Consider the following 23,603-nt stretch of genomic DNA (forward strand, 5'->3'; position numbering starts at 1 on the left):
TAAACCTGACTGATGGTGAAGATAAGAAATCCCATTGTATAGTTGTCATACTTTGCAACCTCCAATCATTCAGTGAATCAAGTACTCAAACAGCGCATAAAAATGTTTCTCCACTATAGCTTTTATTTGGTAATATCATTGGACTTATCTCCGCCTGAATGTATTATTTAGATTATTCTTGGCTGTATCGTGTAATGAAGGAAAATTAAACTGCATATTTTCTTGTGGCTAAAAATTCTTTCATATGATCTGAAGACTAGTCATACTTCACATTCCCTTTGTTCATTGCCACTGAGAGTTTAAACAGCCATCAATGATTTCCCTCTCCACCAAACTGTTAGCTCTCACACAGCTTATTTTTCTTTCTCCCTCGTCTTCTTTGTGTCTCTGCAAATGCAGGCTACTTAAAGCCACACAAATGAAAAAAAAAAACCTTGGTTACAGCAAAAATACAGAGGGTTCAGTCAAATCACCAGAAGAAGAAAACTGTACAAAATATAAAAATTAGTTGGATCAGTCCAATCAGAAACAAGTTGGTGCATTAATTCCAATGTAATCACAGAAAGACACCAAGGTCTATCATTCACATCTAGAGAGCATGAAGACATTCATTCCTGACAACATTAACCTTGTCTTATAGCCTGTACATCATATTATAGTCTTCATACCATAACATAATCACTGCTCATTTCAGTATAGGGTGAAATTATCATGATAACATGTACACTGTTGAGCATTACTTGTTATTTATGGGACTGGTGTGCTTAAAGTTGCAGTGTCTAGATGTGAAGCTGGGGCACCATCTGCTGGAAAAGATAATCAAGCAACATTGGCATGAACAATCTGGCCAGTGGAATGAAGAACTGTCCCAACAGAACAGGACCAAGAATTGTTTTATTTGTTTCTTTGTTTTTAAACACTATAGGCTGATGATTGTTTGTTTGTTAAATAATCAACATCCAACTAAGTTTTTGCCCATTCCTTAGGAATTGTTTTATGCTGATAATAATGAGAGATTTCACTAATGCTCATTGGGTATTTTTTTTATTTTTGTCAGCCCTTTTGCTCAGAGAAGTCAAATTACAGGGATTAACTACAGAGCAGGTATGGTAAACGATCAAAAAAGAAGACTGCTTGATACAAGCATGTAATCTGTGTAATCTGTCATATTTGATTCACTGTATTGTACAAGAACTATTATGATTAAACCATGAATAAAGCAGAAAACAAATCACATTTTCTGATTCATCTTTAAATGTACCAATTTTACACACATTAATGACACCACTAAGATTTCATTGTCTGCAATTCATGGTGAAAACAGATCTTAATTATCATAATTATCTACATTTTAAACTGGAGTGGGGGACTTAACTGGTCTGATAAGTTCATTTGTCAAAAAATATCTGATACTTATATCTTTTGTATAAATTTAAGGGCTTTTATACTGTTTTATGATGCTATTAGTTTCCCAGGAATGAACCAAAGGGAAATAGGTGAAATTACAGCCACCTAGTGGAGAGAAGGAGGTGAGAAAGCTAAGTCTTCAAATCTGGAGACGGAACACTCAGGGCAGGTATAGAAGGGCAAGGGAGTTTATCTATGTTGAAAAAAGGAATTTGGTAGTATTTTTATGGTTTACATTCAGTAAAAGGGCAACAGTTTAGCATGATTTTACACTGTGTTATGTTGTTTTTTTTAAAATAAAAATCAAGATGGGATATTTATTTTCCTCACTTTCTTTCAGCTAATGACAGTTTATTTACAGAATTAATTAATAATTAGTAATTGATGAACAGAATTAATTATTCATTGAAGCTCCTGTGATTCCTGTTACTCAACTAGCAAAGTTTCGTCCCTGGGCGGCTGTGGTAGCGGCAGCAGCCCAATCAAGTGCAACAGCGACCCAGAGACAATGGAGAAACCGTATAGAGGATCTTGCAGCGAGCGCATGAGCAAGCCACCACAGTCTTCAACGTAACGTCCGTACGTGATTACGAACATGGCTGACGCACGCAGTATAAATCCCTGTTTTCTGACGTCAGCGGCCTCTTCCCTGCCTATGCCCTCGTGAGGTGGGCAGTGTAAAAAATTTCCTGTCTCTTTTCTCCACCAAGCGAATCCAAAACCATCCGTCAAAATGGTGAGTTGATAATATTTCTTGGAGCAATTAATAAAATATGGGGCACACAAGGTGTCTTTAGCGTTAATATTGATCTTTTTTCATGAGAATTTATTGGATGCTATGCTACTTACATGTCACTTCTGTGGATTGTGCTTTGATCAAAATGGCAACCATTTTGTCATCCGTACCGCTAGCATCTATGGGGCCACCGCCACTCGAGAAAGCCAGTTCTGTTTATTAACTTTTATTATTTGCCTAAGCAAAACTATTTATCACAGGCCTGAGTGGTAATATGTCGATAGAGGTTAAAAAACGCTAACCTTAGGCGAAGCCAAAGTGTTGGGGCTAACTTTGACAGTGGCTTCCCTTGCTTTGACGTGAGCTGTTTTTCCAGAAAAATGCTGATATTATTGTTTGAATTATTGCACAGTTGGCATTTTAACGTGCTATATGTGGTGAGGGGGCTAGCAAAATCAACACAACAATTCGTCGTGTTCTTTAAAGTTGTACCGAGTTGTAGGAGTGATTTGCCGGCATTTCGCGTTCCCCGGCTCGGAAAGGCTATCAAGCTAATGTTAGCATTTAGCACAGTGTCAAAGTCTGTACACGTGGCCTATTCATGTCGACATATAATGCCGGGTGCTACTGCGGCGAATCAACTAGAAACAAGAATCGATCGGTTACATTATTAGCTAAGGACATGAAACATTGTCCTTCGCAGGATGTGTGGACAAACACTGACAAGGGGCTGTTAAAAATGATCTTATGAATGTAGACAACAATAACGTCATAGTTGTGATGGCGGATACCCAACGCCCTAGGTGGAAGTGCCGAATGATTCACATTGACTCAGCAACAATTTCAGAAGAGCAGAGCGTACAGTTACTGTACGGTGAAGTAACTTTAAGACTCAGTCAGAATTGTTTTTTATGAACACTGGTAGACTTACTGAAACCAGAAGTGCCTATAAATTATGAACACCAGTGGCCGTAAATCACGAAACAAGTAGCTAAGCAATGCTCTTTTGCTATGTGCGCACTTTTTTATGCTGGTGCACATCAATAGCTTCAATAGTTCAATAGCTTGTTGGCAGATGATCACTAGGCTTGCAATTGTCTTTTTTTCTCTTTGGGTCAATTGGATGGCCCCAATACCCACTGCATTTCAAAAGGAGCCCATACAATGATGGGTAAGGAAATTGTGAACCCCTTCAGCTTGGGATGACAGTGTTAGGTTTTAAAACCTAATCAAACCAGAAGGCCAGGCAGCCACATTAAAAGTTTGTTCCTTTTTTTTTTTTCCTGAGTGTTTAACCTGAATTTGTCTCCTCAGGTGAACTTTACTGTAGACCAGATCCGTGCCATCATGGACAAAAAGGCCAACATCCGTAACATGTCTGTGATTGCGCACGTCGACCATGGAAAGTCAACTCTGACAGACTCGCTGGTGTCGAAGGCTGGCATCATTGCCTCAGCTCGTGCTGGAGAGACCCGATTCACAGACACGCGCAAAGATGAACAGGAACGCTGCATTACCATCAAGTCCACGTAAGTATCTTACTGTGTTACCCACTGTGTTGTTTCTCCTTCCTGCTGTTTTTTTTTTTTTTTTTTTTTTTTTTTTTTTTTCTTTCCATATGACTTGGCAGCAGGTAGATAAGTAACATTGGAAGCACTTACGTTTTTATCGCCCAGTACCTGTTCAGCTGTGATTTCTCCACATTGCAGCTTAACTGGAGAATCCTAGGTGGAGAAAATATTCTGCTTGTGGGAATGTCTTTGTTTCACAAGTAACCCACCAGCTACATAGATAACTATGGCACTCTTTATTTTGGCTGCTTTTGTCTGCCTTATTGTCTCAATCCTTTCAGCTAGATGGAAAATACAATTTGAAGAAAGTGTTGTTAAAACTGCAATACGTGCACCTTTTCACTCTACAGTACAATGTGAAATGTCTGCACAGTATTGACATGCATACAGTTGGTAGACTTGTTGAGCTTGTTTTGTAATTAATGACACATTACATAACACATTACTGAAGAAATGTTGAGATGTGTTGAGCTCTAAGGGCTATGTATTAACAGGCATGTTGCTTTGAAAAAAAATCAGCTAGTTAATTAACTGCTAAATTTGTCATGTGACCTTTTCCTAACTTGCAGTGCCATCTCCTTGTACTATGAGCTGGCTGAAAATGACTTGGCCTTCATTAAGCAGACCAAGGATGGAGCCGGCTTCTTGATCAACCTGATTGACTCACCAGGGCACGTTGACTTCTCCTCTGAAGTGACTGCTGCTCTCCGTGTGACTGATGGAGCCCTGGTTGTAGTGGACTGCGTGTCTGGTAAGGAGCCCGAACAATCCTCAGTAGCTGATGTGAGCTCTCCAGATGAATTCTCAGTTTTTCACTTACGCTTCTTTCTTTTGGCTCAGAACCAAAAGACCACAGGCTGACACCAGCACACAAAAAAAAAAACATTTACAGTGCCAGTCACAACCTTCTATCGTGTAAATCCAAAATTGAGAATATTTAATGAGATTTGAAATGCCATACAAGTAGGTCAATTTGATGTAACGGTCTTTGATTCTTTTTTTTTTTTATATATAAAGATACAAACCACTAAATGTGCTCATTCTGGCCCACAGGGGAGTTTGCTAATACGATTGTCTTAAAAGTAATATCCTTAATACTATTTACCATTGTGTTTATGTGAAATCACATTTATAACCTAACCTGCTTTCCCCTGGGTTAAATTGCCTATTGTTGTGCATCCCTACCAGGTGTTTGTGTGCAAACTGAGACAGTGCTCCGTCAGGCCATTTGCGAGCGTATCAAGCCAGTCCTGATGATGAACAAGATGGACCGTGCCTTGTTGGAGTTGCAGCTTGAACCTGAAGACCTTTACCAGACTTTCCAGCGCATTGTTGAGACGGTCAATGTCATCATCTCCACTTATGGAGAAGATGAGCATGGACCTATGGGCAACATCATGGTAAGTGGCTGTCTGAACCTTTAAGTTCAACACCCACTGGCTTCATTGTGTTTGCACGCCTGTAGAAAACCAGAAGTATTTTTGACTCTTGTCTCCCAAGTAAAGTCATTTCAGCTGTCACTATAGCTAATTTAAATTTGTAATGAATTAATCAAAATGCATGTGTCCTGATATGGTGCTGTCAACTCTCCTAGGTTGATCCAGTCATTGGTACTGTCGGCTTTGGCTCTGGACTCCATGGCTGGGCTTTCACCCTGAAGCAGTTTGCTGAGATGTATGCTGCCAAGTTTGCAGCTAAGGGCAACACCCAGATGACTCCATCTGAGCGCTGCAAGAAGGTGGAAGATATGATGAGGAAACTGTGGGGTGACAGGTGAGTCTCTAAATGGAGAGCTTGATTAGAAAATGAAGTGTCTGATTAGGTAATATAGTTGGCAGTAACGTACAGTGACAGACACTCAATAAAGGGAGAGGACGGCACGCAAAAGTGGCTTCTTTTAAAATGTTTCAACTTATATTTTAAATTGAAACAATCTCTTCAAATCTCACAATTTGGGTGTGATATCAATGTAGCTGTATCTGATTATTGTCTTGGAAAATCTTTACATCTCATTTATTATTTTAGGTACTTTGATGCGGAAACTGGAAAGTTCAGCAAGAGTGCTAATGGACCCGATGGCAAGAAGTACCCCCGCACCTTTGTTGCTCTTATCCTGGACCCCATCTTCAAGGTAACCAGATTTGACAAGACTTTGATTAATTATTGAAGTACAGTGCACTTACAAACTTACACCTACAGCGGTGTTCAGAGAAGTACATTTTATAATTAGGACATTTTGTTAGTAAAATTGGACCATATCAAATAAACAGTTAATTTGTATGCCTGCAAGTGATGACCTGAATATTCTTCACTTTGACCTGATTTACCAGTGATGATAACCTTCAGTCTGAGCAGGGCACAAAAACAATGGTTTGCTTCAACATCTTTGGCTTGGCTATGTTAAATGCATTCTGCCAATTCAAATTGTCTTCTTTTCAGGTGTTTGATGCCATCATGAACTTCAAGAAGGAGGAAACTGCCAAACTGATCCAGAAACTGGAAATCAAGCTGGATACTGAGGACAAGGACAAGGAGGGTAAGCCTCTGCTGAAGGCTGTCATGCGTCGCTGGCTGCCCGCTGGTGAAGCCCTTCTGCAAATGATCACCATCCACCTGCCTTCCCCCGTCACTGCCCAGAAGTACCGCTGCGAGCTGCTCTATGAAGGACCTGGAGATGATGAGGCTGCCATGGGTATAAAGCTAATTTACTTTAACTTTGTTTATGCAGAGGATTACAAGATCAAACATGTATAGCCCATGCATAATATCAACAATTGCTTGTTGTTCTCGGACTTGTACTGATTGCTAGAATAAATTGTTTACCCAGGTATCAAGAACTGTGACTCCAAGGCTCCCTTGATGATGTACATCTCAAAGATGGTACCTACCAGTGACAAGGGTCGCTTCTACGCCTTTGGCCGTGTGTTCTCTGGATCTGTCTCCACCGGACTGAAAGTACGCATCATGGGACCAAACTTTGTCCCTGGAAAGAAGGACGACCTCTACTTGAAGCCAATTCAGAGGTTAGTTTCAGCATCTGGCCTGTTGGTTATTTTATGTGTTTTATGTGTGTAGCATAAATTATGATGAATTTATCAGGTATTGATCACTTCTGAATTGTCTTTCTCTACCACTCATGTATATTTGTCCTTGCAGGACCATTTTGATGATGGGCCGTTACGTTGAGCCCATTGAAGATGTGCCATGCAGTAACATCGTGGGTCTGGTTGGTGTGGACCAGTACCTTGTCAAGACCGGAACAATCACCACCTTTGAGCAGGCACACAACATGAAAGTCATGAAGTTCAGTGTCAGCCCTGTCGTGAGAGTTGCTGTTGAGGCCAAAAACCCAGCTGACCTGCCCAAGCTGGTGGAGGGATTGAAGCGTCTGTCCAAGTCCGATCCTATGGTGCAGTGTATCATTGAGGAGTCTGGAGAACATATCATTGCAGGAGCTGGAGAGCTGCATCTGGAGATCTGTCTGAAGGATCTGGAGGAGGACCATGCTTGCATTCCACTCAAGGTAAACTTGAGTTAAGAAGTAATATGTATTTGCCCTTATAAGTGTAAAGACTCATAAAAATCAAATGGATAAGAGGCTCATTTTGATATTATCCTCAAAAGTGAACATTTCTGCATTGAACTTTGCTGTTCTCTTTTTAGAAATCTGAACCAGTGGTGTCCTACAGAGAGACTGTCAGTGAAGAATCAAGTACCATGTGCCTGTCAAAGTCACCCAACAAGCACAACCGTCTGTTCATGAGGGCCCGTCCCTTCGAAGATGGCCTGGCAGAGGACATTGAGAAGGGTGACGTTAGCGCTCGTCAGGAGCTTAAGGCCCGTGCCCGTTACCTTGCTGACAAGTATGAGTGGGATGTCACTGAGGCCAGAAAGATCTGGTGCTTTGGCCCTGATGGAAATGGCCCCAACCTGCTGGTGGACGTTACCAAGGGAGTGCAGTACCTTAATGAGATCAAGGATAGTGTTGTGGCAGGCTTCCAGTGGGCAGTCAAGGAGGTAAGGGGCCATCATATGCAAGAATTCACTGGTCATTGCACTCAGCTAAAATTGTCTTTAAGTTTATTATGGAGATATTATTTTAAAAAATAGTCTGTGCTTTTTTTAATGCAGAGATAATTTTAAATCTGTTAATCTTGTCTTTAGGGTGTCCTCTGTGAAGAGAACATGCGTGCCATTCGCTTCGACATCCATGATGTGACCCTGCACACAGATGCTATTCACCGTGGTGGTGGTCAGATTATCCCCACTGCCCGCAGAGCTCTGTACGCCTGTGAGCTGACAGCTGAGCCCAGACTCATGGAGCCTGTCTATCTGGTGGAGATCCAGGTAGGTGCTGTGCGCGTGTAGTCTGCATTTTGTTTCTTCTAGTTACTTGATATACCTGAGACGAGTTTAGGCCTATGATTAATCCTTTTTACTTTTAAAGTTGCTTGTCACACCTTTTAGGGTTTTGGAAGGGCACAATGGATTCGTTACAAAAAATTTTATTTATCACACACAACTGTTAAGATTTTACAGTTGCATTTCTATTTCACAGATTTTGGTATTGTTTATTCAACCCAATATCTCTTGCCTATTCTGCAGTGTCCTGAAGTTGCAATGGGTGGAATCTACGGTGTGTTGACCAAGAGGCGTGGTCACGTGTTTGAGGAGTCCAGTGTGATGGGAACACCCATGCGTGTCATCAAGGCCTACCTGCCTGTCATGGAGTCATTTGGTATGTCTTTGTTTTTTTATTTTTTTTGTTTTTTGTTTTTTTTAAATAAGCCAAGCAGCAAAACCATGTGTTCCAAAGCAGTGATCATCTTGATTTTATATTTAGTGTTATTCTTTGTTTTTGTTCGGTTTTTTTTTTTCTTTTCTTTTTTTTTTTGGCTACATTTTAGTGACTGAGGCATTAAAATATGATACTTTTGTCTGAAGTTGACATTTAAGTCATTAAATTTAGGGTGAGGTCACAGGTGTCACCTTAGTGTGCAGTCATCATGGTTATCTAGTGTTCTCTTGGAGATGAGGAATGGGAAAAGGCTCTGTTTGCCTTCTCATATCAGACTGCAATTGTTTGCACACATGGCGCCTATTTCACTGTTCTGTCTGCTGTCAAGTGTACAGTGCTTAGTAAATAGTTATCAACAGTCCTGTACTCTTTTCTGCCAAGTACATAAGTAAGCCAGTTACGTAATTTTAACATGATGTGGCCTCCACTTGCATTTTGTTGTTAATTTTCAGTTGGATTGGATATGTTATGTTTTCTAATCCCTGAAAGAAACAATAGCTAATTGACATAATGTCACCGAAACCCAAGATGCTTGTTTTTAGTACGATTCAAATACTAAACTTCTGAAGAGGAGATACTATTGGCAGCAAATGATAATTGTTTCACCACCAGAGGCAAACGGTGTATGATTCTGCATATGCAGGTAGATGGGTATAAACAAACATACAAAGAATATAATGAGTTGTATATTGGTGTTTCACATTAATTTGAGCCCTGAAATGCAATTCTTCATAGATTGTGCTACTTTTTAGTTTTTATTATAGATTAAAAAAAATAATTGTTAGCCTGGATTTTATACGCTCTACAAAGATATATTCCAGTGTGTGTGCCAATTACGCAAGTTGACTGTGTTGTGTACATGCTAGCATGTACTTCAACAGATTACAGCAGCATTGTGAATGATTTGAAAGCAGCTCACAGTAGCAGACAGGTGCCGGGTATAATTTCACTTGCACCCATTAAAACATATTTTGCTCTGTCCATTCCCAGGTTTCACAGCTGACCTTCGCTCCAACACTGGTGGCCAGGCCTTCCCACAGTGTGTGTTTGACCACTGGCAGATCCTTCCAGGAAACCCAATGGACAGCTCAAGCAAGCCTGGTGTAGTTGTCATGGAGACACGCAAACGTAAGGGTCTCAAAGAAGGTATCCCAGCCTTGGACAACTACCTGGACAAATTGTAAAAGCCTGAACCCACCTGGCTCATGCCTCATTCCTCGTTTCCCATCAAATTTAAGTCTACATCATGGGACCGGACTGTACAGAACATAGGGAGCACTAATGTTTGCCAAAAGCATTGACAATAATGAATAAACATCTACAAAAATTGTAAACGATAATAAAAGAAAATAAAAACTTTTATGGTTCAGGCTGTTTTTTGTTTTTTCTGTTTGTTTTGCGGGGGGGGGTGATCATGTGGATGCTGTTAAGTTATTTTCTGTTATTTAAAGGGCTGTGGTGCTGTTTATATTTCTTTCATATCGTAAAATGATTTTCAGGTCGAATTTCAGTTTCAGTCGAATTTCAATTTCTTTTTTTTCCTCCAACAGTGCAACCTTCTTGTCTTGCTATCCTTATTTCTTACCTTAGACATGTTTATGGTCTACTGTAATGTCTGGGGGCTGCTATGATGTGCTGAATACTGAAGATTTGATGTAAAGTTGGTTGCACAAAGTTGCATCACATTTCTGTGATGCATTTTTATGTCCAGTTTGACTAAGACACAAACTTAAATTTAAAAGGTGAGTGGAAAACGGTAGAAACACGGTTCTTGAAAGGAGTACAGCTGTACTACTGAAGTGAGTGGGATTGTGTTCAGATTACAGCCAGATCAGAACATTCGAACAAGTTTAATACCATGCCCACAAAGAATGCCTGACATGACAGAATATGTGCCTAATTTGCAGATAATATTGATGGAGCTGCCTCATTTGTAATTATTGCTTCAAGTTGGTAGCTAAATTTATATCTGAAGGTTTATAACATTTCCATGAAACCTTATTGCAGTTGTAACAATGGGTTATTACCAAAAAATGGGAATTAAAATGTTGATTGCTGATATAGCAATTACGTGCATCTATATCAACAATAAAACCAGGCCCAAGACCCATTTTCAAAGTGATCGTTGATGTCATGGTTTTTGTCGAGTACTCGCATCAACAAAGAATTTTTTTTTTTTTCTTTTTGTAATCAAGTTATTGTGAAAGGTAATGACATGGTAAATTTATTTATATATTTATATATATATATATATATATATTTTAATTAGGAGGGTAAGCTTACACTTTTAAGTTATAAACCATCATTTTACCCTTTTGGAATGTTGAAGGTTTCAATTAGGTTAACGTGCAATGGTTTAGTAATTCAAATTTCTGGCACCACAACTGAAAGAACAGATACCCATGTTGGTATACTTGCTCTGGTCTAATTAGGTGACTTCCCCCAACTCTACAGAGATGACCTTTATGATACTGCGGGGCTCAGTTATTAAGATGTTATGTACACACTATGTTGTAGCAGTAAAACTATCCTTCAGAGGCAGCCAAACAAGCTGTTGAAGTTGCTGCTTTCCAACATGTGTCTTTGGGTTCAAGCCCAACTCAACCGTGACTAATTTGTTCTGTCAGAACTTAAGTTTGTGATAAATTCTGTTTAACTCCCAGACTTTGAAAACCATGAACAAATTCTTCTATCAATTGCTTTTGTAGCTAATAACCTAATAGATTGCAAAATGGAGGAGAACTCTTTGTGTGTTTATTCTCTCTAAGGGGTTTGATCCAAATAAATTTTGAATTCTGGTAAAAGAAATAAGGCACAGCAGACAATGTGGAGACAATGATCCACAACCAGATAACTGTTTTTGGTTTCAGTAACTGCTTCTGAAAGAAGTGGATGTGCATATTGCCCTCCTGTATTTGTACGCCAAACATCAATTTGCACCAGTCTATACAAATAAATATTAGAATTTATTTTTATATTTATATTAGAATTCGATTTCTTGTGGTTGTTTTGAAACCAGATGTTAGAGTGCCGACACATGCTTTCATTGAAACTGGCTTAATGAATTCAAAAGTTTAAAGGTGCAGTTTCTTGCTGTGAGCACTGGAAGGAGTTGTCTTTGATGCTATTCTATAAGGTGTTATCATGCTCTATAAGGGTTATTCTTTTCCACCTTCTGATATGACACCTTCACTTGAGCCAGTTGACACACCTATTGGAAAACTGTTTTATGCCTGCTTCCTGTAAAAGAAAAAACAATAGGAATATCCGCAGCTAGTGCGGCTAGTTGTATCTCTGTTCCTTATGTGATCGCAATCTGGAATGGTCTTGTTCAGGATATAGACTGGGACAAGACATGGACTCTTCCTAACAGATTTCTACTAGTTAACAAAGTTAAAGAGATTTCTTTTAAGATCATCCATCGTTGCTATCCTGTCAAATAATTTTGAGTAAGATTCAAGAAAGACAGTGACGTAAACTGCAGTTTTTGGACTTGTGAACACAACTGTAATCTGTGGCAAGGCATCTGTCGCTTCATTTTGGACTTATTTATGAAGCTTTTTTACTTTTTTTGAAGGATGTATTGTAATCTCATCATACTACCTGCCAAGTTTTGTATCCATAAATGTAAGGTGTTAAAAACTAAACCCTCTTTTTGTACTTTTAAGAAGGAAGCAGAGTCCTATATCAGAACATTATCTACCTCATGTAATAGTAAAGCTGTAAAAAAAAAACCCTTCAATCTGTGCTCCAAATTTTAAATATTAATATAATTTAGTTATATAGTTATTTAGTTAGTTATAGTATACTTTAACAAAAAATATCTTTCTTATTACAGCATTTTCAGTTTATATTTGTGTATCTGTTTATAACCCCTGGCGCTGCGCATATTTGTTGTCTGTCTTTGTTAATTATGTTGGACTACTTCTTTTGTGCCTTACTTTGAATATGTAATGTAATTAATAATAATAAAAAAAAAACACTGGAAGGTGTTGAACACCATCCACATACATTGATGGATACGCTTCCGGCAAAGACTTTCAAAATAAAACTGAGGCAGGGCACGTTAATTTATTCTCGTTGAAACGACACCCACATCTTGCCACAATTACGGCATATTATCCATATTAGGGAAGCATGAGAACATATATGCCTTATTACAATAGTAAAGTTCAAGATTTTATGAAAACGGTTTTTAATTTTAGCTCATTAGAGACTGCCAGTAGTGGAAAATAACTACAAACATTTACTCAAGTACAAAATACAATTTTGAAGTACGTGTATTGAACTTAGTATTTCCCTTTAGTGCTACTTTATACTTCCACTACAATAATTATCATCCTCTAAGAATTACTATGCAACAAGGGAAAACTTTGAGTAATCTAGCTTTATGTGTTTTACTGGTACATGATATATACCAGTATACGCATACTAGTGAGTGGGCTGAGGGAGTATGTAGTCAGCCAATCATGAGTCTGCGCACCGACCAATCAAATGACAGGCAGGCAGGCTTCTCTTCCTGTTTGGCCAAAGGATTCATTATCGGGTGAGTAATAAAACGTTTATCCTAAAAAGTAGAAACAATTGTATAAAACCGCCACTGTCCTGAGTCAATAAACATTATTGAACGTACTAATATGTATTTTGCTGTATTATTATTTTTCCTTTGGGGGAGGAGCAGTTTGGATTACCTTTGTGTCCGTTGTGTGTGTGTGTTACAACAGTGCGGCCAGTTAGCCTCACTGAACTGCTAGCAGGCAGGTTAGCATCAGAAGCGGCAACACTGTGGGGTCATTAATGCTGAAATGTACAATTGCTCATATCTTGTTTTTTTTTTTTTTTTTTTTTTTTTTTTTTCACAACTTCTCACGCGCTTTTGTGCACACACACCTTCCACGACACAACCCTGACGGATAAATACGTGTTTTCATACTTTAACGGAAGGAGATCATGGGAGGGATCAAACAGGAGCAGAGTGATGCATCGCAGCAGCCCAGAGCCTCGCATTCAGCGGATCAGCCACAAGAGGAGGTAAGTACTGCTACGTCTGATCACGGTAAACAGGGTTTGTAAATTGCTTTAAATTTGCCTCCTTATTTGCATACACGGCTGTCCTGTTTTGAATTCCATTGAGCATTTTGTTTAAGGAGTTTTACTATACAGTTCACTATATGCTCACTTGCCATTGTTTGGTAAACTTAAAGTAATTCACACTATTACAACAGACCTGGAGTAAATCTTACTTTCATATAGGTTATAAATATACAGAAGGCGACAAAATATCAGGATTTTAGTTAACTCTTTGAAAAAACATGCGATGTTGACTGGATGGGTGGAGGTTGACTAAGCATACATGCTCTCTCTGCATGACAACTTCCAGTCAATGAATAAGATTAACTAATGGCAAAAAGAGGAAATATCTCTTAATATAACGCAATACAATTCAACAGCACTACAAACTATAGCCTCCTAAATGACAATAACAGAAATAACACTGTTTGTATTAGTTTATGTAGTGGAGCTGAAACAATTAGGCAATTAATCAATTATTCAGTCAACATGAAGTTAAACCATTTTGAGAACTGATTGATTAATTGTCTTTTTTTTTTTTTTTAAGTAAAGATGCCAAAAATTCTGGTTCCAGCCACTTAAATATGAATATTTTCAAATTTTCTTAGTGTTTTATAATGGTTTATTGATTATCTTTGGATTGTAGAGTTTTGGTTGGACTCTTCAGTGTGATTTCCTGATATTTTACTGACCAAACAGTGCTGTTTCCCTTCTCTGCAGCCTAAAAAGAGAGGTTGGCCAAAAGGAAAGAAAAGAAAGAAGGTGCTACCAAATGGTCCCAAGGCACCAGTAACAGGATATGTCCGCTTTCTGAATGAACGGCGGGAACATATGCGGGCCCGATATCCTGACTTACCTTTTCCAGAAATCACTAAGAGACTCGGAGCCGAGTGGACAAGATTAGCCCCAAATGACAAACAGGTAACATTTCAAATTTTCCACATTTACACAGGGTATATTCAGTGTCATGGGTATTCAATGTTGCTTTATTACTGGGCCCGTTTGACAGATATTCACAATGACACATGGAAATCTAGTCAAGAATATAAACACAGGTGTTATTGCTGTATTTGAGTTTTGCCACTAGGAGAATCATTATTTGTCTTGTTCACATTCATAAAGATTTTGTTCAGAGGTGTTCTTTCCACTTTGATGGTTGTGAAATCTGCGTGCTTTAAAAAATATTTTTATGATAAAACGAACATGATTATTTCTCTAAAAGAAGGTTTCAAATCTTTAAGCAAGATTGATTTTTCCCCCTCAATAAAATAACAACATTATTTGTGTACTGGCAGCGCTATCTGGACGAGGCGGAGCGGGAGAAGATGCAATATGCCCAGGAGCTGAAGGAATATCAGCAGACTGAGGCCTATCAGATCACCAGTGCTAAGATACAAGACAAAAGGATCAAGAAAGGTGATTGATTTCTACTCATGTAATGTTAATGCCTCTAAAATAACCACCACATCACCAGGACAAAGGGCAAGACGCTGTAAATTTCTTATTCCATTAGTTTATTCCATCTGAGCTGTACTGGACATAAATTTTTTCTCTTTCAGAAGACACTCCATCTGTCATCATCAGTACTAGTTCAGGGTCATCTTTAACAAAGGTACACGTCTACATCTTCCTCACTGTATATTCTGCAATGTCATTATTATATAGAATGCACACAGCTAAGTTGTCCATTTGCTGATTTTGTCCCTTCAGGCTTCTGACCTCTCAAGCAGATTCGACATCCCTATCTTCACAGAGGAGTTTCTTGATCAGAACAAAGGTAACCAAGGAACTGAAAATGGAAAATAATCATTCTGACATGAAGCACAAAGCTGTGTGTTCAGCATGGCCATTGTGCCATTACCTTGTTGGCTAAAAGGACATTAACTCTGTAGGTGTTATGTTCTATCTAAGATAAAGCATCTAGGTCTAATCTTATACTCTCATCAAATGTTTTTTATACTTCACTCTTTGTGGTTTCAGCTCGTGAGGCTGAGTTGCGACGGCTTCGTAAGGCCAACATTGAGTTTGAGGAGCAGAATGCGGTGTTGCAGCGGCACATTAAGGACATGTACAACGCTAAAGAGCGCCTGGAGGCTGAACTGGGGCAGGATGAGAAGCGCACCCAGGCTCTTCAGCAGCACTTGTTGGCCATTAAACACACGCTGGTCAACAGTCTCTCATCAGTCCCCCTCCCAGGTCAGAAGTCAGGTGACTGAATTTAGTCAGAGGGAAGACACATGGAGAGTAATAATCCTAAATGATATCTCCTAGTATGATATTATATTTTCATGCTGAGTTCATTTAATTTAATTTTTCATTATAAATGCACTGATAATGTTAACCTTCTTAATGACTAGTTTATTTGATTTTTAAATATCTATAATACAAACTGGATGATCTTAGGAACTGCTATATCAGAGCTCAAATTTCATTATATTTAAAAAAAAAAAAATATATACATATATCAATCAATGACATGTAAATTTGACTCTACTATTTTTCTTTTACAGGTACAGGTGAGACAGCCTCTCTTGGGAACCTGGACTCATACCTGAGTCGTCTCAGTGGAGTGCTGGAGGGAAACCCCCACAAGCACCGTGCTCTGCTCACCCAGCTTTGTGAGGTCCTCTCTCATTTTGACAGGTAACTGAAACCTCTTCAACACATATATCATATGTGTGTCACAGCCGACTAAACATGCATTTAAACCTGTGTTTGACCACTGATACCATCCACTGATCACGGGTACGCGCCTACCACCTACACATCAGGTAGTTCTGAATACATCAGTCTAAAAACATAGTGTTATCTGGATCATACCAGATATCAGATAGGTGTGTCTATTAAATTGGCATGTGAGTGTTGATTAATTTAATCACTGTATGTATTTGTCATAGCAACCCTTTCCTTGAACTGGAGAATCAGTATATTTACTGAAGACTTAAAACTTAAAAATCTTATGGCATGGATTTATACAGTCACTGGAGTAATATGCACTTAAGAAAATCACTGGCATTTATGCATCATCAAGGAATGTATTTGAAATGATTACAGACTATAATGTTACTTTAAGCCATTTTCTCAGTCATACATGGCCATTAAAGGAAACAGACAATATGACAGCTGAATAACAGCGTTAGATGACACATGGTGTAACGTGTTGTTACCATAACAGCAGCGGTGCATAAATTACTTGTTCCACCTGTTAATAATCCTATTATTTAATTCTTGGGAGATAAAAAGTAAACAAAACGTTTCTGTCTTGCTGGCATTGCACCTTAAACAAAGCACTCCAAGATGCCTGTGTATAGCTGTTTTAGCTCTTATGTACTGCTGTGACAAGCCACCTGTACCATCGGCTACATGGATGCGTCACCCCAGCCCTAACCGACTGTCATTTAATATTTTTCTTTTTATGTTCATCGAGAGCCGCTCATCAAAACAACTCCACAGTCAAGACTGCACTTTCTTAGGTCCTCAGGGTTACACATGTGTAGTTTGAAGTTGATCAGTTGAGCGCTCGTTGAGAAAATTGAAGGAGACAGACAGACACAAAGACAGACTAGCCTGTCTACTAGCCTTTGTAGACATATAATCTCAGTGGCATTAAACATGCAGAGTAGTATGATAGGTCCAAGGGGAAATTACATGGGATATTGGGGGAAAAGATGAGTTGCTCAGTTCTAGAGTGTGTTTAGTTGAAATCTTTTTATAATCTGCTGAGTGTGTAAGCAGCCCTTCTAGAGAACATTAACAATTGGCCTCAAGGGAATCTGAGTTTGAGAAAGCTGTTTTAAAATGTTTTATCATCATTAAAAGTGGTTGCGATTCAGTGTAGTGGACAGTTCCCACAAATCAGTTTTTTCTTCGTCTGTCAAATTGTTAAAACTTAAGGAATCACTTTGACTTTACCATCATGTTAAAGTATGTTTTCAGTCAATTTATTATCGGCTCCGATATATTTATTTTCTATAGTAATCTTTGCAGTTAAAACCAGTAAGCAAAGATAACCCCAAAAGAAAAGAGGCAACAAGAAAATATGAGTAGCACAACATTATTGGGACTATATCAGACATGATTATCCTCGTTGTATTTCTCAACTTTCAAATCTGAATATCATGTTTTCTCTGTCTGCATGCTGTTATTCCTTGTCAGTGAGAAGTTATGAGGAGACTCCATTGAGAAACCCTTTCATTCCTGCATCACGACGGGCTCAGTGGTATTAGGTGAAGTCAGTGCCATTCAACAACACATGTGGATATCTCAAGGATAGTAAAGGCAAGGGTACAAGCACTTCAAAACACCACACACAGACAATGTCTACATGCCTCTTCTTTATGAATATATTTATTCTGTGGAAAATGTGTATTCACGCACAGGATTTTTTGTTAATGTAAATCTGTGTGGCAGTGTTGAGGGTTTTTACAGTTGAGGAATTTCATTAAGTGTAATGTAATTTTAACTTCTCAACTGCCGTAAGTAAATTTGGATTGACCGTAATTCTATTGTATAGCTTTGTATCAGCAGTTACCTACAGGCCCATGACCTGTCCAATAAGATAAGCCGAACAACCAGTTTACATTGAATGCCATTTGGCCTGCGGTGGTTGGAAAATGTGTACGTAGTTTTATTTAGACTGCATGGAGAAAAAAAACTGGAAAGGATGAAAATAAAATGTAAGGGTATACATGTTTGAATTTATATTGATAATGGCAGGTTGTGGGATGGATAAGCAGTTTCACATATTGTCAGAAAATTATATATTTGTGTACATTTGTATTTTTTGAAATGTTCATTAAACCATACTTAAAATGTCTCCAACAAAACATGAATGTATGCAGTTTTGCAATTTTTAAAATTGTCATGAGGTATGCCTTATTATTTAAAACCAACTTATCAAATTTGCATGTTTAGATACCAACTAACTCTGAAGTTGTAAGGGATGTTGTGTTCCAGCAGGGGGAGCTGTTGGCCTACACAGGAGGAAGTAGTTAATGATTTGAATCTTAGACTAGAGTTTAAGGGTATATCACTGTGTTTGTTTGTGGTGTAGATTTTGCCTGAGGTAACTCAGTCAGACCAAGGCTCAAAGTTTAATAGCTCATGACAAATTACATATTTTTCTTTTTCTGTACTCTGTAATCTTAGGCACCAACAGTCAAGTTATCACTTAACTAAATCACCTCACCTCACGGCTCCAACTAAAGATTATTTTCATTCTAAATTAATCTACCAATTCATTTCTCCTTGATTAATCATTTGGTTTATAAAATATCAGGAAACGGTGAGAAACGCCTGTTACAATTTCCTAGAGCACAAGGTGACCTAATCAAATGGTTTGGTTGACCATCAGTCTGAAACCAAAAGATATTCAATGTACTGTAATGTCAAACAAGAATGGCAAACCTTCACATTTTAGAACCTGTAACCACAAAATGTGACATTTTGCCTGGAAAAAAAATTACTTAATAGATTTTCTGTTGATCGACTAAACAACTAATTGTTTCAACTCTACCTACATATATACATGTATGTCTGTGCATGTGCGTGTATATATACTAGCTTTCCAGTTGAATTTGTGCGTACGAGAGCCACAGTATACGGGAATCCATACGTTGCTTCTTCATAACCGAAACTCTCGCTCTAGGTGTATTTGAAGATGAATGTCCATTAACTGACTCACAGTGTTTATACCCTGTTCAGCTTTCCTCTGGAGTTGTAGTGTTTCCTAAAAAGTAGGACTGGGTAATATCGTCCAGATCAGTTATCACAATATTTTACATCGGACACCTTCATGTTGATAATCTGAAATTATTTGATGGTATCAATTGAGCATTTCCTAAGATAAATTTGAGAAACATGTTGAAAATACAGAGGGAGAGTGTTTCAGCATCTCCACTCCCACCGCCCCCACCCATGCACACCGCCGCCGCCACCGCCCTGACGTCACTGCCAGGAGCTGTCCACGCAGCGGTGGTGCTGAAGCTGAACAAGATGGCTGTGTGTTGGGGAGCGAGGAGCTGAGAGAGAAGGTGTAAGGGTGGGGGGGAGAGGGTCTCAAATTTAGACAGACACGCCATAAGAAAAAAAAAAAGACAGAGAGATTTGCGACTCTGACGCTCACCCTCAAAGTGTGAAGACTTCTTTTTGACCAGCCTAACGAGCCCTGCCAGGCCCCGTGTCTGCGACCGACGGCAGGCTTCTCCATCTCCAGCCCAGCGAGTCTCTCCCGGGCTGACTACTGCACAGATTAGCTCCGTTAAGAAAGCTGGTGAAGAAGCTGGACCCCGTACTAAAGGCTCATATAAGAAATGTCATTGCTGTGTGTCGGAGGTAAGAGGAAATCTAACAATCTACATATTGGCACGACTTGCTGTTAATTTCCTCGAGCGGCTGGTGTGAGAAGCTTAAATAGCTCCAAGTCGCATCTCTACGGCTTTTCGGTATTTACCTGTGAGGATAACGATCCATCCATCAGTATTTTGCAATAGCCATTATACAGAGAAATCTTATTATTTGCTACTTCATTAAATTGCAGACTAATGCACACCCCGTTGATGAGGTTAATACTTTCCATCACCTTTAGCAATTTTGCATATTTCTAATCTATTTTTGTTTTTGACTGTCAATCACCCAGAAGTATCTCACTCTTGTTATCTTCCATCACAGCCTGGTTTCATTTTACAAAACCTGGCATTGCTACAATAGAATCTATCGATTTATGGAGTAGGTGTATGCTTTCTGGCAGCCGCTGTCAAACATAGTAAAACAAGATGTAACCCACTCTGTTTGTCCCCTTGTAGCAGAAGCGTAGGGTGTTTCATATCAGAAAGCAGATGGCATTTTGATTAAAAATCATCGCAAGTGTAGACGTTGCATCTCAGTTTCCATGCGTTATTGCACAAGCAAGAAAAGGCGTGTGCAGCAGCCGTCAAGGTTTCTTTACAGTAGGATATTTCTTTAAACCACGTGATTGACTGCGAGATTCTTAAATTATCTTTCTCCTATTGATTGAGCTCTATAATGACAACCACTGCCTGTTCTGCTTTTGAATAATTCAAGATTTCTCAACTGGTTTTCAAATTGGTCTTCTACTGTATAAAGACAGCATTGTGCTGTATTATGACTGCTTTTCAAATGTATTTGTAATTGTTTTCAGTGAAGTCTATGATGTGGTCTATAATGTATTATTTCTCCAACTTAACAAATACAAAGTGGATCCAAAAGAGATGTAGTGTTTTTTTGTTTTGTTTTTTTGTTTGTTTGTTTGTTTTTTACATGTAATAGCTCATCACTGATTCTATTAAAAGATTCAGTCACTGTAAAAACCGAACATTTACGGGCAGAGTAGACCTGTGGTCATATAAAAGATGTAAATTTATGTTGGTTTTGCATGGTCAAGATGGGGATTTCATAAACAAGACTTAAGGCCTCTATTAATCAAAACTTATTGTTGTTTCTTTTAATTAGGAGGAGTCCTTTGCTGTCCGGTATCATTTCAATTGATTTGCATAAATGTCTAAGGGGAAACTAGATGGACAGATTTTATAAATGTTGAGTGAATCAAATGCTTTTATCCCAGGGATCTCCTGAAACCACCTCAATAACTACTGGTCATCCCCAGTTCCCACTTTAAGAACCAAAAGTTCAAACCATTTGACCCATACTCATATCAGCAGACTCAAGTATTTATCAAGAATCTCAGAATATGTCAATGAAATTGTAAATCCTCTACTTAGTAGTTATTTAAGATTTTTTATGTTGCTTCTTAGCAAGATGTCTTGCGTTTTACCTTAAAATGAAACCCATGTTGTTAGAATGGATTTAATACATTTAAAAAAACTGACTAAATTTGAGTGAAATTTACTGAAATCACAGCTGTCAGAGCCCCTTAAACCACAAATTTATTTAATCCAACCCAAGAAAAATTTACATATGTTAATTCCTGCTGAAATGTGTGCACATCTTTATCCTGTCATTTGCCACTTCCTGGGAACTCTCAAACAAGTTTGAACAGAACTCTTTGCAACTCTCTAAAATCCCAGATGAATTGGTATGAGTTTCCCTAGTTGTGACAGTTCATAAAAGCTCCTCAATCACACTTAAGCCTAAAACTAGGAACAAATTTGAACCATGCACTCTGAGAATTTTGGTCCAGTTTGGGCAGATTTCCTACGCTGACACTTGATAAATGTGGAGCCTGATTTATCCGGGAGCAGTGACGGAAAAATGAAAAAGCTTTTCCCTCAAGCTTCTTGTTCAGATTGAGGGAGAGGTTGCAGAAGGCTTGTAGTGTTTTTGAAGACGCTGCTACTGTACGTTGTTGACACCAGTGCTAGAGCTGATTGCACAGATGTCAGGATTGAGATTCAGGCTTGTTGGTGGCCCCTTTATGTCCTGAGGCTTTGTTGGCATAGCAACCCCAATGGTATTTTAGGTCTCCACTGGCATTTTCTCATTAGTTTCTACACACTGGTAAAGCCTGCAGCTAGGTTTATATTGATATTATATTTTTTCACAGTGGCTGTGAGCAGAGTGAAGTAATAAAAGTGATGATGATGGTACAGTGAGTTTGGCTGATACAAATATTGCAGTGGCATTGCATGGCTAGACATTTGTGAATGTTCTACTCTACATCATGTCTTGTGATGTCAGATGTAGTCTTTGAATTCATATCCTGTACCACAGTGAATTGAATGAGCATATTCAGATCTGGCCTCTTCTCACTGTCACCCCCTGTAGAGAGATGCCAGTTCACACGTTATAACTTCATAACAGACTGAGCCATGAGAGACATCCTCATTAGTGTCACCTTCTTTCATTAACATCTACTTAAGATTATTTACATATGGCGGAAGCAGTCAGAATGTCCCACAATAGAAATGAATATAATTTAACACCAAACTGTCCTTAGCTAGTCCTTTGTTTTATTACCATTTCAAACACACTGCTGCATTGCTGTAATAATTACAAGGGTTATTGGGAGTCTGGAAATAGGTAGAAGCAAAGACCAATTGTGTTTTAATAGAAATATATATATATATATATATATATATATATATATGTGTGTGTGTGTGTGTGTGTGTGTGGTGAATGATGCCAAGGCTACATATACTGTATACCGTGTTTATGTTCTCTGAAATGTCTCATGGTAGATGGCTCAGCATTTGCACTCATGGATATTTCACAGATTTGAACTTTTCTTCATGACAGGAACACTCAGTCAATCATATGACTGAATTTAAGTAGTTTTCTAACAGTTATAGTCTAATCAACATTATTATATTCCCCCGGGTATACTTCAGGTGTGTTACTGAGTTTTAACAGGCAGAGTAGACAGGAACAGACTGTAATGACCTCTCAGTCTTTATAACTGTTTTTTTTTTCTTTATTTCTTTCCTGCATTTCCTGTCTCCAGGTTTATATTGTTGTTCCGATGTCAGTATAATTGTATATAAGTGTGGGTTCTTTGAAAGCTTTTGATCGCATAACCTAAGGAAATAAATGCCCCTTTAGCTTCTTTGCACCAGGGCATGAGTGAATGTATTTGACAAAATTTCCCCAGCAAAGAAGGAGAAAATGAGATCCTGTAATTACTGTGGTAGGGAATCAACATTTTCTGTTCAGGATTTGCAGAAAATATATAACACTTACTCCCTTTCACTCTTCTCTCTGTGCTGTAACTGCAGCGATGGTGGTTTAGTCTTATGCCTGTGAGCTGTAAGTACCCTACCCCCCTTTCCGGCACCCCCCACCCTTGTCACACTGAAGTGGTTATTTTTAGTGTTGGGGATGCAGCTCGCTCTGCCCGCATCCGGCTGCACAGAGAGATTAATGGAGCACGAGAGAAAGAGATAGAAAGGGAGCACACGTGCATACTTGCCACATGGCAGGGGGAGCCTGTAGGAGCGAGTGATTGAGAGAGTGAGAGAGGAATGATGACTGGCTGATGGTGAGAAGAGGACAGTGTTTGAGAGAGAAGGAGAGTGTTGGCAAGGGTGCAGCCGAAGTGCATCTGTCA

At 38.8% G+C, this 23,603-nt stretch overlaps 3 protein-coding genes across 6 annotated transcripts in view; all 3 read left to right on the forward strand.

Annotated features, from left to right (window-relative positions):
* The first annotated feature begins 2,039 nt into the window (after nucleotides 1-2,039).
* On the forward strand, nucleotides 2,040-9,881 carry LOC111232230 (elongation factor 2-like). The gene is made up of 13 exons (XM_022759652.1): nucleotides 2,040-2,143; nucleotides 3,458-3,672; nucleotides 4,284-4,465; nucleotides 4,903-5,114; nucleotides 5,309-5,487; nucleotides 5,740-5,845; nucleotides 6,154-6,406; nucleotides 6,542-6,737; nucleotides 6,871-7,237; nucleotides 7,378-7,731; nucleotides 7,879-8,061; nucleotides 8,320-8,452; nucleotides 9,503-9,881. Exons 1-13 carry the CDS (start codon nucleotides 2,141-2,143, stop codon nucleotides 9,694-9,696), a joined length of 2,577 nt encoding a protein of 858 aa, XP_022615373.1. The 5' UTR covers nucleotides 2,040-2,140; the 3' UTR covers nucleotides 9,697-9,881.
* A 3,135-nt stretch (nucleotides 9,882-13,016) lies between these two features.
* On the forward strand, nucleotides 13,017-18,414 carry hmg20b (high mobility group 20B). Of its 4 annotated transcripts, none has more exons than XM_022759523.1 (9): nucleotides 13,017-13,058; nucleotides 13,457-13,543; nucleotides 14,303-14,503; nucleotides 14,878-14,998; nucleotides 15,142-15,194; nucleotides 15,293-15,359; nucleotides 15,563-15,790; nucleotides 16,093-16,225; nucleotides 17,738-18,414. In XM_022759523.1, the coding sequence occupies exons 2-9, from the start codon at nucleotides 13,463-13,465 to the stop codon at nucleotides 17,748-17,750; spliced, it is 897 nt and encodes a 298-aa protein (XP_022615244.1). In that variant the 5' UTR covers nucleotides 13,017-13,058; nucleotides 13,457-13,462; the 3' UTR covers nucleotides 17,751-18,414. The 4 variants fall into 4 exon arrangements, with proteins under 4 accessions (XP_022615244.1, XP_022615248.1, XP_022615246.1 ...); XM_022759527.1 differs by having other exon boundaries at nucleotides 15,563-15,778; XM_022759525.1 differs by having other exon boundaries at nucleotides 15,145-15,194.
* A 1,479-nt stretch (nucleotides 18,415-19,893) lies between these two features.
* The window catches only part of LOC111232095 (protein unc-13 homolog A-like), a 53,304-nt gene continuing 49,594 nt past the window's right edge, over nucleotides 19,894-23,603 (forward strand). The window contains exon 1 of the mRNA XM_022759450.1: nucleotides 19,894-19,915. Coding sequence (XP_022615171.1) covers nucleotides 19,894-19,915 — 22 coding nt within the window. The remainder of the gene's footprint in view (nucleotides 19,916-23,603) is intronic.

Source organism: Seriola dumerili, unplaced genomic scaffold (genome assembly GCF_002260705.1).
Source record: "Seriola dumerili isolate Sdu_G_001 unplaced genomic scaffold, Sdu_1.0 BDQW01000322.1, whole genome shotgun sequence".
In the NCBI taxonomy this organism is placed as follows: domain Eukaryota; kingdom Metazoa; phylum Chordata; class Actinopteri; order Carangiformes; family Carangidae; genus Seriola; species Seriola dumerili.

Coding starts and splice junctions, on each gene's coding strand:
- LOC111232230 (XM_022759652.1), top strand. Junction 6,738..6,870: donor TACTTGAAGCCAATTCAGAG/GTTAGTTTCAGC, acceptor TTGTCCTTGCAG/GACCATTTTGATGATGGGCC. Junction 8,062..8,319: donor TCTATCTGGTGGAGATCCAG/GTAGGTGCTGTG, acceptor CCTATTCTGCAG/TGTCCTGAAGTTGCAATGGG.
- hmg20b (XM_022759523.1), top strand. CDS start 13,463: ATGGGAGGGATCAAACAGGAGCAGAGTGATGCATCGCAGCAGCCCAGA. Junction 14,999..15,141: donor AGACAAAAGGATCAAGAAAG/GTGATTGATTTC, acceptor TTTCTCTTTCAG/AAGACACTCCATCTGTCATC. Junction 15,360..15,562: donor GTTTCTTGATCAGAACAAAG/GTAACCAAGGAA, acceptor TTGTGGTTTCAG/CTCGTGAGGCTGAGTTGCGA.